The sequence below is a fragment of the Apodemus sylvaticus genome, chromosome 13 (genome assembly GCF_947179515.1).
Source record: "Apodemus sylvaticus chromosome 13, mApoSyl1.1, whole genome shotgun sequence".
Taxonomy (NCBI): Eukaryota; Metazoa; Chordata; class Mammalia; order Rodentia; family Muridae; genus Apodemus; species Apodemus sylvaticus.
In genome coordinates this window covers 73460095-73484082 of record NC_067484.1, presented here as the reverse complement: position 1 = coordinate 73484082, position 23988 = coordinate 73460095, and the positions used below count along the sequence as shown (strand labels likewise).

Here is a 23988-nt window from a genome sequence, read left to right as displayed (position 1 = left end):
GAAGCCCACCCAGCGTGGGTGATGACTCACCAAAGCGGCACCCCCTAGAGTTTCCTGACTTGCAGGCAGTGCGGCTGGCTGGAGAGTCCCCTCCCCCGCCAGCAATTGTTACTCTTTATATAACCTTGGGGAGAGAGCTTATAGATCTGTACAGTTCAGGAGCTTCTTGGGAGACATTGTTACCAGTTACGTAGCTAGCCTGAGTCCTCCCTCCAGCTTGGAGGTGCTCCCTGCATCTTCCGGGCTTTGTATGATGCTCGCTATGATTCTGACCTGGCAGCATCCTTGTCAAGTGATGGTAGTGATGGCGAGATAAGGTACACAGAGCTGTGGGGCCCAGGGAGAAGTGCAGGTTCCAGCAAATGAAGAGGGGTAAGCAATAGAGGGTGGGGCATGCTGGGTTGAGCCAGGAAGATGCCCAGTCCCTGTGTGCCCTTCCTGGAGGTGGCCCAGTATGGGCAGAGATCATCTTCAGGCTGAGTGCTGCACCCTCTAGGTCTCCTGTGCCTTTGCCATGGGTTTCTCTCCATCTCTCTTCTCCAGAGTGGGAGGGGCCAAGACAGAGCAGCCTCAGCTGCATACCCCTCTCCAGGATGAGCCCCCGCCCCCAGGCCTGACTTCACAGCTCTGGGGCCTGGTGTCTCATCTGAGCAGTTCCTGAGCACTTGTGGTGTGCCAGGCAGGGTCATTATTTGTTTTGTATTCTCGAGGCTCAGGAAAGAATACGGACTTGCTTATTGCAAGAACCTCAGACTTGTTTGTGCGTTCCTTTTACTTAGCACTTTGGGTGTTGTAACCCTCCTGGTACCCTGTCTCAGCATTCCTGGTCCATTTCTATCATAGGGATGTGAGGTCTAGCCTGTGGTTCCATCCTCTCTGCTGCCTCTGGGGATCTGCTACTCTGCTAGCTCAGGAAGCTTCTAGTCTGCTCACTCCTCTCCAGCCTTCTCCGCCATCTCTGTCACCTGGGCTGGAGGCCCTTGGCGTTCTTGGCAGTATCTCTGTACTTCTGTATTCTGCTGACTCTGTGCTTTTCTTCTTCTTCTTGGAGTCTGCCACCCTCTATTCATCAGCACCACAGTCCCCCTGAAGACTCACGGGAGCTCTCTGCCCTTACTTTGGGACTGTGGGTGTCTCTGGTCTTGGGTGCTACCTAAAGTTGCAGAACGAGGTGCCTGATGGTCCTTGAACCCACCTGGCCATGTTTCTGAGCTCATTTGTCACATGTTTACTGTCATCTGAGATCTGAACTGTTGCGTTTGCGTACTCTGTGTGTATAGTATCACATACATACATACATACATACATACATACATACATACATACAGTGTGACATCACTGTGCAGGGGTCTCATCTTCTAGCCACTCTTACACTACTGAGTGGTGGCTGGCAAGTGGGGCTGTGGGGCTCAAGGGAGTAACGGTGACAGTAACAATGGCTGGAGGTCCACAGCTGCTGTTCTCTGAGGTTCCAGCTTGTAGGGAGAACACAGGTTGGTGGCTGTTGGCAAGAAGGATGCCTGGTTTGCTATGTGATTGGCAGTAGGAAGGGGAGGGTTGGGAACTAGTGTCCCCAGGACCTGACCTTGTTCTTGGATTTTCTGGCAGACAGAGGGTACTAGGCTGCAGAAGGATCTTCGGACCTACCTGGCTTCTGTTAAAGGTAAGAAGATGTGTCTGTCTGTAAGGATTTGGGGCTGTCGAGCTGAGGTGGGCCGAGCTACGGGTCAGCTGGGCCACATCTGTGGTGGCAATGGCTGGATGGGGGGTGTGGCATGTGGAGCCCACGCACCTTCTACCTACCCCACAGCCATGCATGAAGCCTCCAAGAAGCTGAGCGAGTGTCTCCAGGAGGTGTATGAACCTGAGTGGCCCGGCAGGGATGAAGCGAACAAGATTGCGGAGGTAAGCATGGGTGGGCGGCTTGACTCCTCCCCCAGGGCCTGTCCCTGCAATGTCTCACATCCTGATGCAAGCTACGCTGATTCTCTGGCACTCACACACACTGTAACCTTGGCCACGCTGCCTTCCTCTTCAGCAGGCTTTGCTTTTGGTGCTCGCCACAGTCCCCCTTGCTGATCCCGATAGTCTTTATTCGAACCTTGCTGTCATCCCAGGGACACTGCAAACTCAGGAAGCCAAGGCACTGAGAGTCCGTAGAGCTTTGAGGTGGCAGGCTCTGGGGTGAGAGCCGGGGACGGTGAAACACCCTCATTCCTGGCCTGTGTGCCTTAGCTCTACACAGCCCTCTCCATCCTGTGTTTCAGAACAATGACCTACTGTGGATGGATTACCACCAGAAGCTGGTGGACCAGGCTCTGCTCACCATGGACACCTACCTGGGCCAGTTCCCTGATATCAAGGTAAGAGACCTCTGGCCTCCTCGTCTTGTGTGGGCTTCGATCTTGTGGAAGGAGCTAGACTTTGGAAGAAGCCTATGATGTAGAGCTGGCTCAGGTGGGAAGCGGCTGCCCTGTGGTCAGGTATCTGCTTAGCCTGTCAGTTTGCCTCTTCAGGGCTGGTCTGTCTGTGACCAGTCACTAGTTGGCTACATCTCCTAGGGGAGATATAGGGCACTGATAATACACCGAAGAAATAATCTTACCCAAGTATATTTGAAGTGACTTGGGGGTTATGCCTACCCTAGCATGAGTGACAACTTACAAAGCTGCATCCCTGGCGCCCCTGCACAGCTTTTGGGCAGTGTGTCAAGTGAGAGAATTTCCTTTCCAGTAATCATGACTACTGATATAACCTCAGGCAGGGGCTTAGGTGCGAGGAGGTGTGTCAGATCCAAGCCCTGTATTGGTGCCATGTGTTTGGTAGGGTATGGGTTGCCCGTTAACTGTGTGGGTGTATTTGTAGTATCCAGTGTTCAGAAAGCTGGCTGCTTCTGCTGGAACTGAATATATGCTTGGAGCCTTGCCTACTAAGGTTTTCTCTAATGCCTCCAGGCCCCTAGGTGCTGCGTCCATGGATGTTCTCGAGTCTGAGATGATGTTTAGGAGGGCTATCTGCCTTACAGGCAGTGCAGATATATAAAGTCAGGAGATCTGGGGCCTGGCTGAGGAAAATGGTTCAGCTCATACGGTCCTGGCCAGATCGCTCTGACAGGTGAATCCCTGTTGCCAGGGAAAAGGGTGATACGGAGAGATCAGAGCACTAGGCACAGTAAGCTTCCTGCCTCCAGAAAGCTCTGTTGCCAGGTTGGAGTCTGGACCCAGATATATTGCTTCAGGCCTCTCTTGCCTGCTTTGTCTGGGCTCAGCCTGGGGAATCCTGCCATCAAGCCCCGCTGATCCTGCCTCTCTCTGCTCCCTAGTCACGCATCGCCAAGCGTGGGCGGAAGCTGGTGGACTACGACAGCGCCCGGCACCACTATGAGTCTCTTCAAACCGCCAAAAAGAAGGATGAAGCCAAAATTGCCAAGGTAAGGGCGGGCTGCGACAGGGTCCGGGAATCCGAGAGAGGTTAGTCCAAGGTTTCCAGCTGCGGGTGGGGTTGGCGCTGAACCCAGTGCCAGATCGCAGAAGACCCTGCGGTGGGTGCCTAGGGAGGCGGCGGGTTGGGGCTGTCGCTGGCCTCTTTTTACCCTTTTGCCCTGCTCTGAGGCAGTTTCCCAGATGAGAATAGACCCAGCTTGGGTTTCCCTGGCGTGGCACTATCTTGCTCAACGCACTGAGCAGAATTCTGACGTGGGATCCGATGTGACTCTGTCATGCTGGAACAAGCCTGTGGGCTAGTCACATAGTCCTGTGGTGGGCGGCAGAGCCCTGTGTGCTAAACCCTGCTGACTTTTCTCATAGCTGTTGTGCAGTTCGACACCCCCTTTCCACACCCACGTGGGTGGGAGCCCCCTTATTTTCTCAGCCTTGGGGGTTGGGAGGGGGGAAAAGCTACACCTGCTGCAGGCTGGTCTCCAGATGGGGGCTGGCCTGTCTGTCTCCGCGTGGGATTGTGGGCTTGCTGTTTAATTATCTATGTCTCTGTTTTTTTTTCCCTCCCACCTCCCTCCTGTCTCTCCATTCTCCTTTTGCCTTGACCTCTCCTTCCCTCCCCCACTTTCCCCCAGCCTGTCTCGCTGCTTGAGAAAGCCGCCCCCCAGTGGTGCCAAGGCAAACTACAGGCTCATCTTGTAGCTCAAACTAACCTGCTCCGAAATCAGGTGATACTGGCTTCTAACCTTGCACGTGCTGGCGCCTTCCGGTCTGTTGTCCTCTCTTGGGTGTCATTCTACCCAGCCTCCACAAGCTTCCCAGGGATCATGGAGGGCTTATCTTTTTTCTGGGGTTTGGAGACAAGCAGGGTCAGAGTCTGAGCTGGAAGCGTGTGTCTCGGGGTGGGGTTCGGCGGGGCTTTGAGATTCCTTTGAGACTCCTATTTTAGAGGAGACACTTGACCAATGTTAGAAGTTGTGGCTGACCTGGACACCTACCCAGGTCTGTGCTCTTTTCAGATGACCGGCACCTGGAACACCTTTGAGCACCCCACTGTCTCTGGGGGCTCCTGGCCTGTTCCTCGAGCTGTTTGGAAGCTCCAAAGTTATTTCGAAGGAACATATCTGCTCCCAGTGGCACTCTTACTCCCAGGATCCCAGAGTTGACTGTAGCTGAGTGGGCCTCTTAACCCAAGGTCGTTAACCTGGCCCTTGGTCTGGGCTCCATGAGGGTGGTCCTTGCTAGAGAGGACTCAGAAACTGGCCACCGGAGGAGACTCCAGGAACTGTATCCTGGCTGGGATGCTAAGCTCTATCAGGGAGACCTGGGTCCAGAAAGGTCATCCTTTGGAGGTTACGTGAAGGGCAAAGGTTGTAAAGGACTTTTACTAAACACTGGACCATGCCACCACTCTGCCGGGAATCCTACAGTCTTCTTGGTGTCCTGAACCTGGAACTGGCTAAAGTTTGGCTGGGGTCCGCTAGAGATGAGGCAGGTAGAACAAGAGACACGGACCACACATTTTTGTTTGTCTTCCAACCTTGCTTGAGACTCAGGAAACCCTTTGTAGAGGGGATGAGGCAGGTAGCCAAGACTCGACCCAGGAAGAGGTCGGATTTCTCCTGGACAGTGCCCCATTTTTCCGGGGCCACCTCCCGATTGATTTCACCATCTCCAACCGCACGTATCAAATGTGCAGGATGGGGAAGGAGGGGCTCCGGCCTGACAAGGCCAGCTGCCTAATTTCTGATGTGAACCGCTGTCTAATTTCTCGAAGCCCAAGGAGTTGGGGCTAACTTTGGAGGCACTGAGGTTAGGATCAAGGTGATTGGCTATTCAGAGCCTGTGGGTGTGGTCTTACAGGTCTGGAAACGCCCACTGAGCCTTGGGAGGAAGAGCAGGAGGATGCGTGCGTGGCTGGGCGGGGCTAGAGCCAAAGGCAGGTTTTTTGGCGTTCCGCTCCTGGGACGGGTGTGCCTGATGCTTTAGGGCTCCTGAGATGGGTGTGGGTTGGGGACTCCTGCTTAGAAGGGCCCTTAAGTCACTGTGGGGAGCAGCAGGGGAGGTTGAGTCACAGGGTCACCTTTTCAGATGCTGGGCTGTTTCACTTATCTCATGGGACACCTCCCTCTTGTCCCTCCCCTCCTAATGCCTAGCTGGAAAGCTAGAGCAACTTTACTGCCACCCTTGTCACCAGCAGGTACCAGTAGCAAGCTGTGAGCGTCAACTTGGGACCCTAATGCACCGAGGGTAGACTTGACTTTAAGCCACAGTGTACCCTCTGCTGGCTGTGCTTGTAGAACTGACTTGCTTTCCTAAGGCGCTGCTGGCCCTGGCGGCTCTGCAGGCTTGCACCAGCCTCTCGGGCTTGCCTGCAAGACAGGCCCAGACTCTCCAGTCAGCTCTTTGTCTTAGAATGGAGAGGGATGTGGGGGCTGGGAGGTCTTCTGTTTTACCCACAGCTCTCCCCTGCTCTGCCACTTCCTAAGGTGCGGTATTTGTGGTATGGTGTGCACAGTTGCCTTCCAAGCACTTCCTAAAAGGCAGGGCTAGGAGGCACATATCAAAGGATGCAGGTCCCGACTTCGGGGAATTTAAAGTGGACCTGCCCTTGTTCTATGCTGTGTCGCTGGGACCCTGGACCTATCTGTACTGTGAGAGGCTCCCAGCTTTGATCTGACCTGTCCAAAGGGAATCTTTTGTCTTTAGGTCACCCTCCTAATTCACCTTTAATTGTGTGTGTGTGTGTGTGTGTGTGTGTTGGTCAGAGGACAACCTCAGACCTCAGGAGTTGTTCCTCAGGCACTGTCTTAGTTAGGGTTTCTGTTGCTTTGATGAAACAGCAGGTAGGGGAGAAAGGGTTTATTGGGCTTTACACTTCCATATTGCATTGGAAAGAATCAGGAGCTCAGACACGGCAGGAGCCTGAAGGCAAGAGCTGACACAGATGCCGTGAAGGGCTGCTGCTTACTGGCTTGCTCTTCATAGCTTGCTCAGCCTGCTTTCTTAGAGAATCCAGGAAGAGCAGCCCAGGGATGAAACCCTCACGGTGGGCTGGGCTCTTCCCCATCAGTTGGTAATTAAGAAAATGCCTAATGGACTTGCCTCCAGCTTGATCTCACAGAGGGCTTTTCTCAACTGAGGAGTTTCCTCCTCTCAGATAACTCTAGTTTGTGTGCCAATTTGACATAAAACTATCCAGTGCAGGTACCATCTACCTTTGTTATTGTTGTTATCATCATCATCATCATCACCACCACCACCATCATCATCATCACCATCATCATCATCATCGTTGTTATTATTTAGTATATGGGGGCATGCATATGTTGAGGTCCGTTTAGAATCAAATTAAAACACGGAAAAAGAATCAAACAAAAGCCTTAAAGGTGAGGCTGGGAAGACAGCTCGGGGAAACTCTGGATGGGCAGGAAGCGCCCTTTAACCTAACTACGCATGCATAAGGACTTCTGTTTGACCCCACAACCCACTTTAGATTTAAAGTTTAAATTCAAAGCTTTGACGAACCATTTTTTTTCTTCTACATTTACATGGGCCTCAGGGATTGAGTTCAGGTTGTCAGGCTCCTGTAGCAAATGCTTTTTCTTGTTGAGAGAGTTTCTGTACCACATGAGACAGGGTTTCTCATTAGCCCAAGACTCACCAAATAGGCTGGGTGACTGGCTAGGGGACTTAGGGGACTCAGGGGTCTCTTTGCTGGGACGACACACATTACTAGGCCCTGCTGTGTGTGTGTGTGTGTATGTGTGTATGTGTCTGTCTGTGTGTCTGCCACCTTTAGGAGGGCACCCTCAGAGGCTAGAAGAGGGAGTCAGATCACCTGAAATTGAAATGAAAAGGGATTGTGACCTTCCTGATGTAGGCGCTAGAACTGAATCTAGGTCCTTTGGATGGGCAGGAAGCACCCTTTAACCTAACTACTAAGCCATCTTTCTGATTCCAGGTCCCAAATTTAAAGTGGGGGTTCTGGGAGTCAAACAGAAGTCCTTGTGTGTAGTTTCCTAAGCTGTTTTCCCAGTCTCACCTTTAAAGGTTTTTTTTTTTTTTCATTTCTTTGTTTTTTGGGTTTTTTGTTTTGTTTTGTTTTGTGTCCTCTGTTTTTAAATTAGACTCTATAAAGGGCTGCTCGGGAGCCCTTGTGTTACCTGGAGTGTGTGATGGTCAGATGTCACAGATGTCCCATCTCTTATCACATCCAAGGCTCCAGCTTGGGGTACACTAGGACTGGGTGCTCAGTGGGCTGGTCCTGGTGGGCCTTAAGGTGGGTGAAGTAGCCAGCTTGGCCTGGGAGGAAAAAAAAGATGTGCTTTTGTCTGAGTGGTGTTCTGGCCAGCTGTGGTTCCAACGCCAGCCTTAGAATGAGAGGCTGCTGTCCTCACATTTTCCCTGAGCCTGATGCCCCAGGGAGCCTGGGTTGTGAGTCAGAATTGAATGTGAGTCAACCCTGTCTGTGTGACTCACTGCTCTGGCTGGTGTTGGGGTCTAGTGCCACCTCTTGGTAGAGTAAGGGATGTAGGAAGAGCCATGGCCACTGGGTATGGGCACCTCAGACCAGTTCCATCCCACTGCCGCTGGCCCTAGGTTGGGACAGATCATAGGAGAGGGATTTGTGGGAAAAACTTACCTATGAAAGTAATGAGAAACTAGACACCAGAGTGAAGCAGGCTCCGGCCCCAAGAGAGCAAAACAGGAAACTTCAGGAAGAGTTGGAGAAAGCAGCAGCAGGCTAGCTGAATCTCAGGGCTGACACTTGGCTCAGGGGAGCTGATGTGGAAATAGGAAGGGTTTGCCTGAGTCTGGGGTCTGCCTCTGTACTCCAGGTCTCTAGGTTGTTTGATTTCAAGCTCCCCTCCCCCACTATGTATGTCTCTGTGTGTTTAGGCTAAGAGTCAAGCTCTTGTATTGTCCCCGAGAAGTTGTCCGGATCAATATTTTGTGACAGGATCTCTCTTTGGGACCAGAGGCACATTGGTTTAGTTTGGCTGACTACCCAGTGAGCTCCAGGGATCTTCCTGTGTGCACCTCCCCAGAACTGGGATTTCTAGGGTGTCCTACCACATCTGGCTTCTCATGTAGTTGCTGGGGGATCAAACTCAGGTCCTCCTGTTTATCCTGAAAGCACTTTATCAACCCAACCATCTCTCCAGCCCGTCTCCAGCCGTCTTACTGCCTATCTCCACAAACCCTCTTTTTCTAATGGCAGTTCAACCGTCCCCATTCCCAGGGTGTCCTCTAGGTCTCCAATGGGAAATGCTGGGTGGGCATCCACGACTAGTCTATCCTGCTCAGGCCCTGAGGTCCACATCCAGGCTGGAGAGGGTACCAGCTATGAGGGCAGGTCTGGCTCACCTCCCCAGGGCAGAGTTCCACACAGATTCTAACATACCTCACTGCTTCTCCATCCCAGGCAGAAGAGGAGCTCATCAAAGCCCAGAAGGTGTTTGAGGAGATGAATGTGGATCTGCAGGAGGAGCTGCCGTCCCTGTGGAACAGGTGAAGTCAGGAGGGGCCCATATCCCTGGTGGCCAGCCTGGCCCTGTGCCTTCCACTCACTTCAGGGCTCTGTGTTTCTGAGGGTGCGTGTGATTCTCACCATGTCACCTCCTCTTCCTCTGGCAGCCGCGTAGGTTTCTATGTCAACACGTTCCAGAGCATCGCGTGTCTGGAGGAAAACTTCCATAAAGAGATGAGTAAGGTAGGCCAGGGTGGCCCGGCAGTGCACAGCCTCAGTCAGAGGCGGGGTGGGGAGCTTGGGTGGCCCGGCAGTGCACAGCCTCAGTCAGAGGCGGGGTGGGGAGCTTGGGTGGCCCGGCAGTGCACAGCCTCAGTCAGAGGCGGGGTGGGGAGCTTGGGTACTCTGATGACCACGCTAACTTTTCTACCTGGGGCAGCTGTGGGTGGTCCAGTCCAGCTCCAGCCTGCCATGCCCAGTCCTGTACTTCTTCTCTGGACCACATTTTGAGAATGTGATCATCCCTTTCTCAGACTATGATTATCCTCCCAGGCAGCTCTGAGAGATCAGAGCTAGAAACAGTGATGGATATTTTCCTCAGTAAAAATAAATAATAAATAAGTTACCAGAATTTTGGTAATTAAAAAAACAGTCTCCTGTGTTTCTTAAGGTAGGGAGATGGGATGTTTCTCTTCCTGAATCTGGAAAGGAGGTGTGCTAAACTCACACTCTTATGTTGTATTAAAGGGGAAGCTATGTAGCACCGAGGTTGGGGACCCCTGGTGTGACAGCTCTCCCACTCTATATGGTGGCTGTTCTGACTTTGTCCTGTGGACCCAGAGGAATGATGATTCCAGGTTTTGGGGCTGAAGAGAAAGAGTTGGTTCAGGGCCTTTTCCTGACCACAACCCTCCCGTTTAAGGCCTCTCTTTTCATCCTGATTTCCCTTTTCCTTCTTTAAGATTTGAGGCAAATCATACAACAGTTAAGACTGGTGCGATGGGTAAAGATGCTTGCTACACAGCCTGGTTAGGGGTTCAGGTTAGATCCTGGAGCTTAAGTAATGGAGGAAGGAACTGCACAGAATGGTGTCCCCCCCAATAAGAAATATGTAAATCGGAAACCTTTCTGCAGAATTTGTTCAAGGCACCAAAGGCAGAATTATGTATAAGTAGGAGAAAAATTAACCTCTATACTTCCTTGTGGCTAAAATAAAAAGAGAAATGTTTTCAGCAATGAACCCCACATCTGCCTGAGACAACCTCTTTCTTCTGTTTGTGATTTTGGAGAAATTTCTGGAGATTGTAGTTAGGTTTAGAGGCTTCTTGGCAAAATGACCTTAATAACCAGGATTAACATTAAATCCTGCAATCTTCAAAAATGAAGTTTAAGAAGTAAAATGTTGACGTGCCTTATACTTGAAATCAAACCAGTAGGAAGAGGTGCCGGAAGTAAGGAGGCATGAATTGTGAGTCTGAGGCCAGGGCAGCTCTCCTCTCAAACTAAAATAATCAAAAGGGCTGGGGACGTGATTGAGCAGTAAGGTACTCGCCTAACGTGTAAAGCCTTTGGTTCAAAAGGATTTGCGTATGTTAGATAAATATTCTACTTCCTCCCAAACAGTAGACTCTTGTGTGACATTTAGGATGTCCCTTTAAATAGCAAGATGACTCCCAGAGACAGACACTGTGAGCAGTACAGCTCGTGTGCCCTGGTTTCTGTGCTGCCAGTTGGTTCTCTGGGCTCATTGTGTTGGGATCATCTTCGGTTGGTGGAGTCAGGGAGGCTGCTCCTGGGAGAGGCAGGGGAAGGGGTGAGGAGCTCTTCCTGCTGAAGGTGTGCGTGCCAAGCCTGCTTCTCTCCACTCTTCCCTCTGCAGCTCAATCAGAACCTCAATGATGTCCTGGTCAGCCTCGAGAAGCAACATGGGAGCAACACCTTCACTGTCAAGGCCCAGCCCAGGTGGGTCAAGGCGGGGAGGGTGAGGTCAGTGGGGGCCCCGTGACTCCATGCTCAGCAGCACAGGGGCAGCTTTTCTGGAGACCCTTGTTCTTGGTCTCTGTGGGTTGGCCCGGGGCCTCTGGAAATCTCGCAGGCTCTGCCTCCTGGTATCGTGGAAACAGCTCCTGTAGTCTTGTTCTGTGGAGGAAGGAGTGTGGCTCCGGAGCCTGCAGATCCCTGAGCCTTTGTAGAGTAGAGGGCAAGAGGGAGACGGGGCTCCATTGTTGACACAAGGCTGTGGTTCTTGGCATGCAGGCCTTCCTGCCTCTTGCTCAAGGTAAGGGCCAAGAATGGTGGCAGTGCTTGGTACTTTGTCCTTTTCTGTGCTTTCCTGGGCAGCTGCCAGGAGATCCTGTCACCTGAGGGAGATCATGAGGGGAAGGAATAGAAACAACCCGGAGTCTGGGATTACACCCCTTCTCCCTTCCTCCCCCCACCCCGTGTGTGTGTGTGTGTGTGTGTGTGTGTGTGTGTGTGTGTGTATGAGTTGGGGTATGTGGTGTTGATCGTGTATGTGTGTGTAAGTCTGAGTGAGTGCATACTGTGCACACGTGTAGACTACACTGTAGGCACTATTCCATTGCTCTGCAAAGTCTCTGCTTCTTGGGTAACTGGGCTGCTGTCCAGAACTTTGGAGGACTTCAGTGAAGAGTCTCATTCCTTTCTCTCCTCTGAAAACGGAATGTGGAATGGACAGAGAGGAGCCTGCAGTTGTTCTGGGGAGCACGGGGGAGGGGAAAGACCTGGCCCAGTTGGAAAGATTGTCAGGCCCAGGCTGGAGGAACAGGCTCTTGGCCATAGTCCCCACTAAGGTTGCCTGTTTGTGCCCCACGCAGGCCTCCTGCAGCCTTCCGAGATCTGTCAGCCACTATAGTTGCAGGTAGAGACACAGGGCAGACAGGGACATGGGGTGCGGATTGAGAGGAGGTCCTAGGAGGGGAGACTAGAAGACAGAGGTAAAGGCAGGAGACATCAGGGCAGACTGGGGGTGGGTGGGAAATCCTGGGGGAGGAGCAGAGGGAGGAAGGCTAAGAACAGGTAGAGGACGTGCAGGCTGAGGTTAGTGGGGGAAGGTCCAGAACGGGCTGGGAGGTCAGAGCCAGGCTGAAGGGCAGACTAAGGACAGGTAGTGACCTTCGTCAGAGGCCCCTGAGCAGGAAGGAAGGAAGAAGTGGAGGAGGAAGGCCTCGTTCTCCTGGCTTCTCCAAATGAAGCATCCACACCCCACCATCCCCACAGAAAGAAAACTAAGCTGTTCTCACGGCTGCACAGAAAGAAGAACAGGTACCGCCTTGAGTGCAGTGCCACGGGCCTCTGGGTCCCCGCCCTGACTGCGCATGCGCCCTGTGACTGTGCCCTGTTGAAGGGCCCACTAACCCCTAACCTGCCCGTGTGTCCTGTTGCTTGGGGACATGTGTCAGGAGGGCATGGAGGACTTGGGATACTAGGGAGGTAGAAGGTACTGGCATCTGATTGGAGGATTAGTCTTAGCTTTGTTTTTTGCACACGCTAAAGTCAGCGCTGGGCTGCTGACAGCAGCATACGGGTGGAAAGGGTGCTGAGGAGAGACAAGGAGCCACACTGCTAAAAACATTCCCCATGTGCACTGTATTTTGCATTGCTATGTATTCTTTAGGGAGGCGAGTACACCCCCGTAAAGCAAGACTACCCCAGAACAGGCATATGGGGTACCCAGTTCTAGGTTCTTCTAGAATGTTGTAGATCTTCACATGTCAACACCAGAGCTGATTGCTTCATATAGCTCTTGAGCAGCTGACGCGTGTCCATTGCGATCCAGGAAGCTGAGCTGGTAATGCTAATTTATTTAAATAAAGTAGGCCTGCGATTGTGCCCCTGCATATCCAGTGGTTGCAGTGTACATCCCTACCCCGTGTGTTCCCAAGTAGACCCTGCTGCTCAGGACTTGGCGTTCTTTCAGCTGTCACCTCTCTGCAGTGAATCCGCCGGCCCATCCATGCTAGCTTTGCCTGGGGATGTTTCTCCAGGGCGTGCACTAAGCTGAGGAACTGTGGGAGGGAAAGTGTAGCCGCAGTGAGGGCGCCTGGGTTGTGGTCAAATCTGCGCAGTTGGGAAGGGACAGGTGGGGAGATGGTACAGAGGTCTGTGGAGCAGGCTGTGGAGTGGGGCGCGTGAACAGGCTGCTGTCTGATGAAAGAGACTCACTTTGCCTCTAGGATGTCTGGCTTGCTTGTGCTATGAGGCCCAGGCGGGGAGGAGATTGGTTCTTGCTGGTGCGCCCTTGTTTCTAAGGCAAGCCCCCTATGCGCCCCACGGGAGCATGTCCTGGTCCTCCACGCATGTCCTGGTCCTCACACTTCTACTCTGTCCATGCACAGGGTCCCATAAGGGGATTCGTAAGGGTTCACATGCACACTTAGGTTTCATATATGGATTTATAGGACATACACATACTGATACATGTATCCATAGGACACATCCTCAGCACATGATTCTTTTCACGTGTAGGTGCTTGGGGCTTACCATGCACTCACAGGTCTACACATGGGGCCATTGTGCTCACATATGCACACAGCTTCACATGTGGATCCCCTGGGCCTCACACATGTACATACATCCTTTTGTGGAGCTATGATGCTCACACATGCACACAGAGCTCTACATGTGGATCGATGGAGTTCATGCATACACACATGTAACTCCCTGTGGGCACCCACCAGGTGCTCATAGTCTGTTCCTTGCCTTCTGGTCCTTTGTCCTGTTGATACCACTCTCGGTTTGTCCTTCTTCTACAGTGACAATGCCCCTGAAAAAGGGAACAAGAGCCCCTCGCCTCCTCCAGATAGCTCTCCTGCTGCTACACCTGAGATCAGAGTGAACCATGAGCCAGAGCCGGCCAGTGGGGCCTCACCCGGGGCCACCATCCCCAAGTCCCCATCGCAGGTAGGCACGGCTGTTATCTCTGCATCCTGGTTTTCTTCTCTTACTCTTTCTTTGCTGTTATCCTCTCCTCTTTCTCTCCAATCCCCTGCCTGGGCCTGAGTGGTTTTGAGCCTGGGGCTCTGCTCCATGGAGGACCAGTTCTGACCTCAGTCTGCATGGGCTACACTGACCCTGGCGGCCCCCGTGTACTTCACAGTGGTATTTGTAAATGTGTCCATCCACAGACGTGCAGGACTTCCCCTTGCACGTCTCCCCGCTTCTCTGCCCTGTTTCCTTGACTCGGTGCCTTTTCTCCCTAGACAGTTGCTCTGGGTGTTCTGACCCTGAGTATCCAGTTTCTCTCCAGACTTCAGGCCGAGAGAAAAACCCTGTCAGGTTTTCACAGCATCATGGAAGGAACAGAGAGTATGGTCTCAGTGAGGAAAGGTGGGGGGTGATCTCAGGGGCACGGCCTCAGGCCTCAGTCCTCTCTGTCCTGTCCCATTCCGCCAAGCCCTCTGGGCTCCTGAGGAGGTCCTAGGAGCCGGCAGCTGGGTGGGGTTGAAAGGAGTGAGTCTTCTAGCTTCTGTTCATGGGAAACTAAGCTGAGAGAGGCAGTAAGAGCCCACATCTGAGCAATGGGCTGCCATTGGTGAGGTTGGCTCCCAGGAAGAGCTGGCCACACTTCCGTGGGATCCCAGGTAGAGCTGGCCACACTTGCGTTGGATCCCAGGTAGAGCTGGCCACACTTGCGTTGGATCCCAGGTAGAGCTGGCCACACTTCCGTTGGATCCCAGGAAGAGCTGGCCACACTTCCGTGGGATCCCAGATAGAACTGGCCACACTTCCGTTGGATCCCAGGTAGAACTGGCCACACTTCCGTTGGATCCCAGGTAGAACTGGCCACACTTCCGTGGGATCCCAGGTAGAGCTGGCCACACTTCCGTTGGATCCCAGGTAGAACTGGCCACACTTCCGTTGGATCCCAGATAGAACTGGCCACAGTTCCGTTGGATCTCAGGTAGAGCTGGCCACACTTCCGTTGGATCCCAGGTAGAGCTGGCCACACTTCCGTTGGATCCCAGATAGAACTGGCCACAGTTCCGTTGGATCTCAGGTAGAGCTGGCCACACTTCCGTTGGATCCCAGGTAGAGCTGGCCACACTTCCGTTGGATCCCAGATAGAACTGGCCACAGTTCCGTTGGATCTCAGGTAGAGCTGGCCACACTTCCGTTGGATCCCAGGCAGAGCTGGCCACACTTCCGTTGGATCCCAGGAAGAGCTGGCCATACTTCTGTTGGATCCCAGGTAGAGCTGGCCACACTTCCGTTCACTGACTCTTCACTGACTCTTTTGAGCTGCCCTGGGGCAATGGATAGAGACTAAGATGAAGACAGCCCTGCACTTGGGCTGCTTATGGGTCCTCATGGGGACCTAGCTCAGGCTGACTTCTTTAGGGACAGCCTGAGCCTGAGCCGGGGCTCCTTTTGGGACATCCCAGCCTAGGGAGGTGGAGGGAAGGTCTGTGGAGGGCAAAGATTAGCAGGGGAGTTGGACTTTAAGTCAAAGTTCCTTCCTAGATAGGCAGGGAAGAATTGCCCCAGTGGGCTATGGGAGCATGTAAGGAGTCTTCTCTGCCTCTGTTTACCTTCTCTGCTTCTTTCCACTGCTTCTTTCTCCTTCTTTTTTGCACAGTGGCTTTGGACCGCCTGTCTTGGGGTCTCCCCTTGGAGTGTCCTATAGTCTTCTTGTCTATTAAGGGGAGCAGTGACTCACTTGTTTGCCCCAGTGGCCTGAGTGGCCCAGGAGTGACTAACTTAACCTTGGCTTTGTCTTTGTCTCCCCCGTGCCACGCCCCCCCCCCCCACGCTTCCCCCTTGCTGGCCCACAGCTCCGGAAAGGCCCGCCTGTCCCTCCGCCTCCCAAACACACCCCATCCAAGGAGATGAAGCAGGAGCAGATTCTCAGCCTTTTTGATGACGCATTTGTCCCTGAGATCAGCGTGACCACCCCCTCCCAGGTCAGCCGTGTCCACCGCGGCCCAGCCTTCTCCTCTGATATCACTCTTTCTCTCAGAGCATGCATGGCCTTTCATCCTTCAAACTCTGAGCTTCTCTCAAGAGCCAAGAATTTGGCTGGAGAGATGGGCTGGAACCTCCATTTTTGATCTACCCACCTCCCCTTTCCATCTTTCTTCCATCATCATCATCACCACCACCACCACCATCATCATCACCACCACCACCATCATCATCATCATCACCATCATCACCATCACCCTCCACCCATCAGAGCATGTACCATGGCTAGATAAGGGGACATGATTGTGACAGGTCTTCCCCATTTCTTGGTGGTATTGATCAATCACAGTGGTTGATGCTCTATATAATGGGAACATGGAGTGGTTGGGCAGCCATGGGCTATTTCCTCGTGCAGGTGATGTTTGCCTGGGGAGGATTTGCACAGACATTACTTTAGATGGAGATAGAAGAACTAGGCCTGAAGGGCTAAGAGACAGGCTCACTGCGTGGTACAGGTGGCTGGCAGTGCCCAGTCCTGTTGGATACTATAATGACCTCAAGATGTAGAGACATAATCTGTCAGGAGGCTGTTTGTGTCATGAAGTGCCCACCCTCAGATGGGGATAGGGAGGGGCGTGCATTTTGTGGTGGAAGAACATCTTGTTAAGATCGGAGTAGGCCGACACACAGTCAGGCCTGCCTAGGGTGATCTGTCCCCTGCTTCAAGGTGACCTTAAGCCTCCTGGTCTCCTACCCCATGCAGGGCTTCCCTATTGTGGAAGTAGTTAGTCCCGACCCTAGGGGACTTAGCTAGAGCCCTTCCCATGTCTCTCTAGACTCTAACTTCCCCAGGGTCATTTGTTCAGTCCAGATTCCCAGAGAAGCGGGACAGAGTCTGAGGGTCGGAGTATGGAGGAGACAACTTGGAAGGGAGATCAGTGGCCATTCTCAACAGGCACCTAGGGAGGTAGGGCCTTCAGCGCCCGTGGAGGGACTGCACAGTGGACCCAAAGCCCCTGTACAGAAAGGCGGTACAGAGGCAGGCAGGAAAAGTCTGTGTGGTAATAACGCAAGTAACAGAAGCTGATAGTCTTCAGGCTAGGTTGGTGCTGGGACCCTTCCCTTTCTTCCTCAGCATGCCTGTGGCTCGAGGGTACCGGGGCATGTGCCCAGAATGTGTTTACTATGGTAGACACGGGATACCATAGCGCTGGTGGATGCTGAGGGAGATGGAACAGCTACTTACTTACACTGTCCTGTTTGATTTTCAAATGCTCCCTGTATTAGTTTGGGTTCTCTAGAGTCACAGAACGTATGGTAGTCTTTATATAGTTAAGGAAATTGTCGATGACTTTCAGTCTGTAGTTCAACTCCCCAACAATGGTCAGCAGCAGCTGTGGATGAAAGTCCAAGGATCTAGCAGTTTCTTAGTCCCACGAAGCAAGCAGGCAAGGAAGAGTGAGAGAGAGAAAATCTTCCTTCTTCCAATGTCCTTATATATCTCCAGCAGAGGGTGTAGCCCAGATTAAAGGCTGTAGGTCTCCAGCAGAGGGTGTGGCCTGGATTAAAGGCGTGTGCATCCATGCCTTTAATCCCAAATGATCTTGAACTCAGAGATCTCCTTGTCTTAGCCACTATGCTTCAAGGTCTCCATGCCAAGATCCAGGTCAGAAATATCTCTGAGCCTCCAAATTAGGATCATAGGTGAGCCTTCCAATGTAGTTCATTCCAGATATAGTCAAGTTGACAACCAGGAATAGCCACTACACTCCCTGTGAGGGGACATACCCCATTTATCGGGTGAGGGACCTGGTCTACAGCTTGTCCCACGGCCATGTGTCAGAGGGAGCCACACGGTGGCCCACCAGGCTCCACGTGTTCCCCTCCACCCCATGTCATTGCATGCCGTGCTTGCTGAGTTTTATGTCTGTCTTCAGGGAGGGGCTACCGGTTGTTAGGGGGTGGGAGAGAACGCTGGGTTGGTATTGCACGTGTCGGGGGATGGGCTCATGTTGTCGGTGGCGCCAACAGGCTGTTTGGTGTGACGTGGTGCGCGACAGCATCCCTTCAGTCTTTTGGTCCTGTGTGAGAAACAGTCATTTGCCACAGGCAGGCTTGAAAGAAGACTGGGGTCTTCTGCTTATTGCACATCGGGTGACTTCTAAGAAGGGCCAAGGTTGGTGGCTGAATGACAGAGGCGCCTGCACCCATGGACGGGATGCCCTTCAAAGTCCTGAGGCCATGACACCTCCAGCCCAGCTTTTAGATGAGGTTGGACTGGAAGGAGAGAAGGAAAGCTTTAGAGGTCAACCTGCGGCCACCTGACCTGGCGCATGTGCACCATTGTCCCTTAGCGTCCTCAGGACCGTTGAGACACCTCTGAAGAGCCGCAGGCCGCATTACACACTTCCCAGTCTTTCTCGATGGGAGCCTTGGGATGGGCACAGGCCTGGGACGCCCTCTCTCAGAGTTGGGCTCCCATGGAAAGCAAGCGGAGGTCAGAAGAGGCGCCCTGAGCTTCTTCCTGCTCAGACTGGGATGGCGTCTTCCATAGCTCTGAGGAGAAAGCCCACAAGCAAAGCAAGACTGCGACTTCTTTAAGCCAGCCTGTCCTCACACACTGGTGTTGTCCAATATCCTCCCAACCTTGAGTCTGTACCCTAGTCAGCTACTATCGCCTTGTTCAGGGGTCTCCCTCACAGGGCTGGGCAGAGATACCTCCCATGACATGCTTGTCTGGGGTTCCTTGGAGCTTTATATTGTTGGAATACTAGCTTCATGTATACTGCTGAGCTGCTGCCAGGTTCCATGAAAGGGAATTAGAGGTGGCTGCGGATGTTGTCTGTAGCTGTGATGCAGGTACCCTAGGCTCCCTCACACTGGGACCCCATACTGAAGACGCCCTTGGGGTGTGTATGCTGCTAAGTCTTTCCTCATCCCCAGAGCTGAGTGACAGGTTGGGGTGTCCCAGACGGTGACTTGGCTGGGTGTCAGACCCTTGGCCAAGGGGTCTCTTGGTTGGGAGATTGAGGTGGGCATGTCCAGACCAGGCTACAGTCTTGTTCTATTCTTGATACACAAGGGCAAGGTCAGGTGAGCTTGTGGGGCAAAGGGCAGAGAAGAGACAGAAGTGATCTGATCTTGGCTGGGAAAACCCAAACCAAACCAAAAATCAAAAACAGCAGCAACAACAACAAAACAAAACCAAAACAAAAAAATGGCCTGTAGTTGGATGTCCTAATTGCAATCAGATATCTTCACATAGGTGGGGGCCTGTACTAGTTTGTGTAGTTGTACTTTTGTGTGTGTGTGTGTGTGTGTATGTGTGTGTGTGTGTGCTTCCTCTGTGTGCACAAGGCATAGGCCAATCTGTTACTAACTGCTTCCTTCCTCTGTTGTGCTGTCACCAAGTTTGAGGCCCCTGGGCCTTTCTCAGAGCAGGCCAGTCTACTAGACCTGGACTTCGAGCCCATCCCACCAGTGGCAAGCCCTGTGAAGGCACCCACACCCTCTGGTCAGGTTGGTTGTGCCCAGCAATGTCCATGGCCCATCAGCCTCAGCGCCAAGCCTTGTGCTGTGTGACCCACATAGGCTACCACAGGTCTTTTGGGGGTGAGGCCTTTTGCCCGGTGACCTAGTCCTTGTTCCAGTCCTTAGCCCACTTGACTTCCTTTGGGTGTAGAACAGATGTGGGCTAACTGGACTACTCTTGTTCAGGGCACGTCTCACATCTGGCCATGCCTTCATTAGTGACCCTGTGGGCCTCCCTGAGCTGGGGTCTGAAGCCCTTAGAGCCAGGCTTGGAGCCTGCAGGGTTGGGGTGTGAGTGGGGTCCCTTGGTGTGCTTGCACCCCTGTCTCTAACCTGTGTACTGACTCCGTCCTTTTCCTGTTACTGCTGCCTCAGTCAATCCCGTGGGACCTCTGGGAGGTAAGCCACACCCTTGTTCTGCGCCAGTGCCTGCACTTCGGGGGCTCTTAGTGCGAAACCCCACTCACTCCTTTACCCTGTCTCCCTACGGCACACTCACTTGTCTGTGCTCATGTGGGGGCAGGGAGGCTGCATCTCGTTCTCAGGGCCTTGGCAATGGGGCTCCTTGGTAGCTCAAGACTGGGTCTTACGCTGGTTAGATTTCGGGTCTTGCTGGTGTTCAGCTGGTCAGGTAGCCAGCTGGTCTTCTAAAATGGCCATCTGCTCAAGGAGTCCTGACTATGGCGAAGTACTAGACAGCTGTTTTTCTGGGGACTCACCCCAGGGATCTCTGGAGACTCAGAGACTCACGCTTGGAATGTGCCCACAATTAGTGGCAACAAAATCAGGGTTCCAGGACACAGTCTGGCAAGGGCCAACAGCAGCCAGGACTCTGGGGACTCAAGAGTTTCTATAAAAGAGCTTCATTCTGTAAAGTGCTAGCTGAGTTTGATAAAAATCCAGGCATTGGCTGGAGAGATAGCTCAGTGGTTAAGAACATTACTGTTCTTACAGAGGTCTGGGTTCTAGTCCTAGTACCCATATCACGTGGTGCGCAATCGCTATAATCTCAGTTCCAGGGGTGCAATGTCTTCAAGGCTCTACAGGCCTTTGCACACATGGTACATGTACACTTCAACAGGCGTGTGCACACACACACTAATAATAATAATAATAATAATAATAATAATAATAATAATAATAAATCCTTTTAAAAGGTACCAGGTGTGGTGACATAAATTTGAGGAGCAGAGATTGGGTGGGGTCTCTGGATCTTGCTGGACAACCAGTCTAACTCGAAACAGTGAGTGCCAAGTTCAGATGAGAGACACTGCCCTCTCAAAGAGCAAAGTTAGACAGTGTCTGAAGAAGACAGACGGGATGGACAGACCTCTGGTCTCCACATATATGTCACATATGTGCATAAGCATCATGCACATCACAGACACACGCGTGCGCGCGCACGCACACACACACACACACACACACACACACACACACACACACACACGCAGAGTGTTTCTGCAATCACCAGAGAGATAAGGCTGGAGTGGGCTGGCAGGGCCATTTTGGCCATTTTGGTAGATGCTATGCTGTGTGGTGACGTCACACCTGCCTGACTCCTTGGTAGTGCCAGGACAAGAGGAATGGGAGGCGGTTGACCCCACAAAAATTCTGATCACGCTGCTACCCCAAGCCACACCCCTTGTTAATGCTGGGCACTGAAGACCACCCTCTCTTGTCTCCTGCCCTTGTCCAATATACCTTTCCCACCTGGCCTTCTCACCACCCCCCCCCCATCTTGGTGGCCTGTCACTAGCCCACAGAGAGTCAAGCTGGCAGCCTGCCTTCCGGGGAGCCCAGTTCTGCTGAGGGCAGCTTTGCTGTGTCCTGGCCCAGCCAGACAGCCGAGCCAGGGCCTGCCCAAGTAAGTGCTCCCTCCTCCTGTCCCCATCTGGTGGCTTCCCGTCTCTGGGGTGTAGCATGGACAAAGAGCCAGAGGAAATGCACAGTACGGACAAGGCCTGGTGGCCCTGGGATGGTGTCGCTAGGGGGTCCCTAAGGTGGGTGATCGAAGCTCAGGTCACATCTTTCTCCCACTCTCTCACCTCAAAGTAACCCCTGCAGGGTGGAAAGGGGGGTGGGCGGGGAGCATTTTAGACAACCTAACATGTTATTCTAGACATTTCCCAGAATTTTCTTGTCTTCATCCTAACTTTTGTCTTTGCTACATTTGAGGAAGTGGAGGGCGGGAAGGTTGAATAATTAAGGTCCGGAGCTCCGAAGTGGTTGAGTCTGGGTGTTGGTTAAGGATAGCCCACAGTGGAGCCTTTGCCATGGTCGACTGTAGTGTTCTGTGGAGAAGGCGGCATCGGGGACTGGAGACCCTGCTTGATATGCTAAGCATGCTTGGTGGGTTCAGACCATCCGGCAGGCTCCAGCTAACCAGTCAGGGGCTGGCAGCGTGGGCAGGACGAAACAGGGGATTTAGAGGAAAGGGCTTGTAAGGCCAAGGCAGGGATACGCCATTCACTGAGGTGTAGACCGTTCTCTACCCGCTCATCTCCCTCCCTGGGTCAGCCGGCATCGCCTCTCCACCTGCCTATCCTGCCGGATGCTCCAGGATTGCGTGAGAAGCATTTCTAGGCCAGCCCGGAACACACCCGTGGCCCTCCCACTTGCACGCTGCCCTCCCGTGGTGTGGTGTGGATCCGTCCTGCTCGGAATCTGACCCTTTGCTGGCATTTTATGTTGCAGCCAGCAGAGGCCTCCGAGGTGGTGGGTGGAGCCCAGGAGCCAGGGGAGACAGCAGCCAGTGAAGCAGCCTCCGTAAGACGCAGGGACCACGCCCTGTTTTTTCTTCCCTGTTGTCTGTCTGCCCAGTGCTGTCTGTCTTCTGCCTGTCTGCGGCTTCCCTGTGTTCCCCACCCAAGTTGGTGCCGGACACAGTTCTCTGGAAGAGCACAGGGCAGGGGAGTTTGGTACAAGACACACGAACACAACCCCTTCCTTCCTATGGCTTTTCCCACACGGCCATTGGTCCGGCTGACTCGCCCCCTATCCCCAGAGCTCTCTTCCGGCTGTGGTGGTGGAGACCTTCTCAGCAACTGTGAATGGCGCCGTGGAGGGCAACGCTGGGACTGGACGCTTGGACCTGCCCCCGGGATTCATGTTCAAGGTGAGCGTAGGCTAGCTAACTGGCCGCCTGTCTTTTGCAGGCTAGATGGGGGACATAGCCCCCTGACACGCTCTCCCAACTTTTACAGGTGCAAGCCCAGCATGATTACACGGCCACTGACACTGACGAGTTGCAACTCAAAGCTGGCGATGTGGTGCTGGTGATCCCTTTCCAGAACCCAGAGGAGCAGGTGAGCTTAGGGCGCGGAATTTCCCCCGGTTGCTGATGCAATGGTGAGCCTGGCCAGCAGGGGGCAGCAGAGGCCCAATGGAGCAGGGCATGTCTAGGTTGCCAATTACCTGCATCTCTTTTTGTTTAATCTTATCTATTTTCCTCTCCCTGTCCTCCCCCCCCCCCACTCCCGTCCGTCCTCTTTTTAGCTGGTGCTAGTGCATTTCGTTTCTTCCAGCTGCCCTGCCAACGTTTGCATCTGAGTTTCTTTCTTGTCTTTGTCATGCCTTGGGGCCTGCCTTGTACCTGCTGCAGTGGCAGAGTGTAGGCTGCATTGGCCGTCTAGGCTGACTCTGCTCCGTATGGTTGGCCTCTCTTGCCCTAAGTAGGTATGGGCTGAGCTTTGCGGAGTGCCCAGGCTTGAATCTACTTCTGCAGTGTGTGTGTGTGTGTGTGTGTGTGTGTGGGCTAGAAGACAACCTTAGTTTTTGTTCCTTAGGAGCCATATATACTTTTAAGATAGGTTCAGCCTGTCTCTACTTCTTCAGTGCTGGGTTTCAATACAGCCCCCTACATGTGGCTTTTTACATGGGTTTGGGGTTGGAACTCAGATCCTCATGCTTAAGTGGTAAGGACATTGCTAACCGAGCCAATTCTCTCGCCCCATGTACTGTTGCCTCTAAAGCCCCAGGTCTCTGCTGGCCTCTTTGGTGGGTCTTTCTTAGCTGGGTGAGATTTTTGAGAAGCATAATCCCTGGCCACCAGCCAACAGGGTGGTTGTGCATGGTACTGGAGGGGAGGAAAGAGGATCTATAGAGGAGGAGATTGATAAAAAGGCAGAGATCTGTAAGAGCACAGATGATGCTAGAATAGAATTGCAAAGATCCAGGGAGGTGCCAGGCATGGTCCAGCTTTGGGACAGTTAGTGTAACTCCAGCAGTGAGGGCCTGCACAGAAAACCACTGAGGGTTAGTGTCAAAGGGGAGACTAAGATGGAATCAGAGGCCGTCAAAGAACGGATCCAGGACCTTCCGGCAAGCATGTCTGACCTGGGATAGCTACGAATGCAAACCCAACATAAAACAGCAAACTTATTTAGAACATTATGAGATTCTGTTCATTTGTTTGTTCTGAAACAAGGCCTCATGTTGCTAGGGCTAGCCTGGAACCTACCATGCAGCTGAGAATGCTCTTGGGCTAGCCTGGAACCTACCATGTGGCTGAGAATGGTCTTGGAATCCTGAGCTTCCTGCCTTTGCCTCTGGAGTTCTGGAATCTCTGACGTACACTATCATGCCTGGTTCATGTGGTGCTGGGGATAGAACCTGGTACAT

At 52.9% G+C, this 23988-nt stretch overlaps 1 protein-coding gene across 6 annotated transcripts in view; it reads left to right on the top strand.

Annotated features, from left to right (window-relative positions):
* Positions 1–23988, top strand: part of Bin1 (bridging integrator 1) — a 59330-nt gene that overhangs the window by 33112 nt on the left and 2230 nt on the right. For 2 of the 6 annotated variants that reach the window (XM_052156071.1, XM_052156072.1), the window contains exons 3-14: positions 1609–1663; positions 1811–1905; positions 2268–2363; positions 3323–3430; positions 8866–8951; positions 9078–9153; positions 10790–10872; positions 13686–13833; positions 15705–15833; positions 22063–22134; positions 22373–22483; positions 22572–22673. In XM_052156071.1, the coding sequence (XP_052012031.1) occupies positions 1609–1663; positions 1811–1905; positions 2268–2363; positions 3323–3430; positions 8866–8951; positions 9078–9153; positions 10790–10872; positions 13686–13833; positions 15705–15833; positions 22063–22134; positions 22373–22483; positions 22572–22673 (1161 nt within the window). Of the gene's footprint in view, positions 1–1608; positions 1664–1810; positions 1906–2267; positions 2364–3322; positions 3431–8865; positions 8952–9077; positions 9154–10789; positions 10873–13685; positions 13834–15704; positions 15834–19245; positions 19354–19740; positions 19765–21124; positions 21233–22062; positions 22135–22372; positions 22484–22571; positions 22674–23988 lie in introns of all 6 variants that reach the window. The other 4 variants (XM_052156076.1, XM_052156073.1, XM_052156074.1 and 1 more) reach the window with 4 other exon arrangements.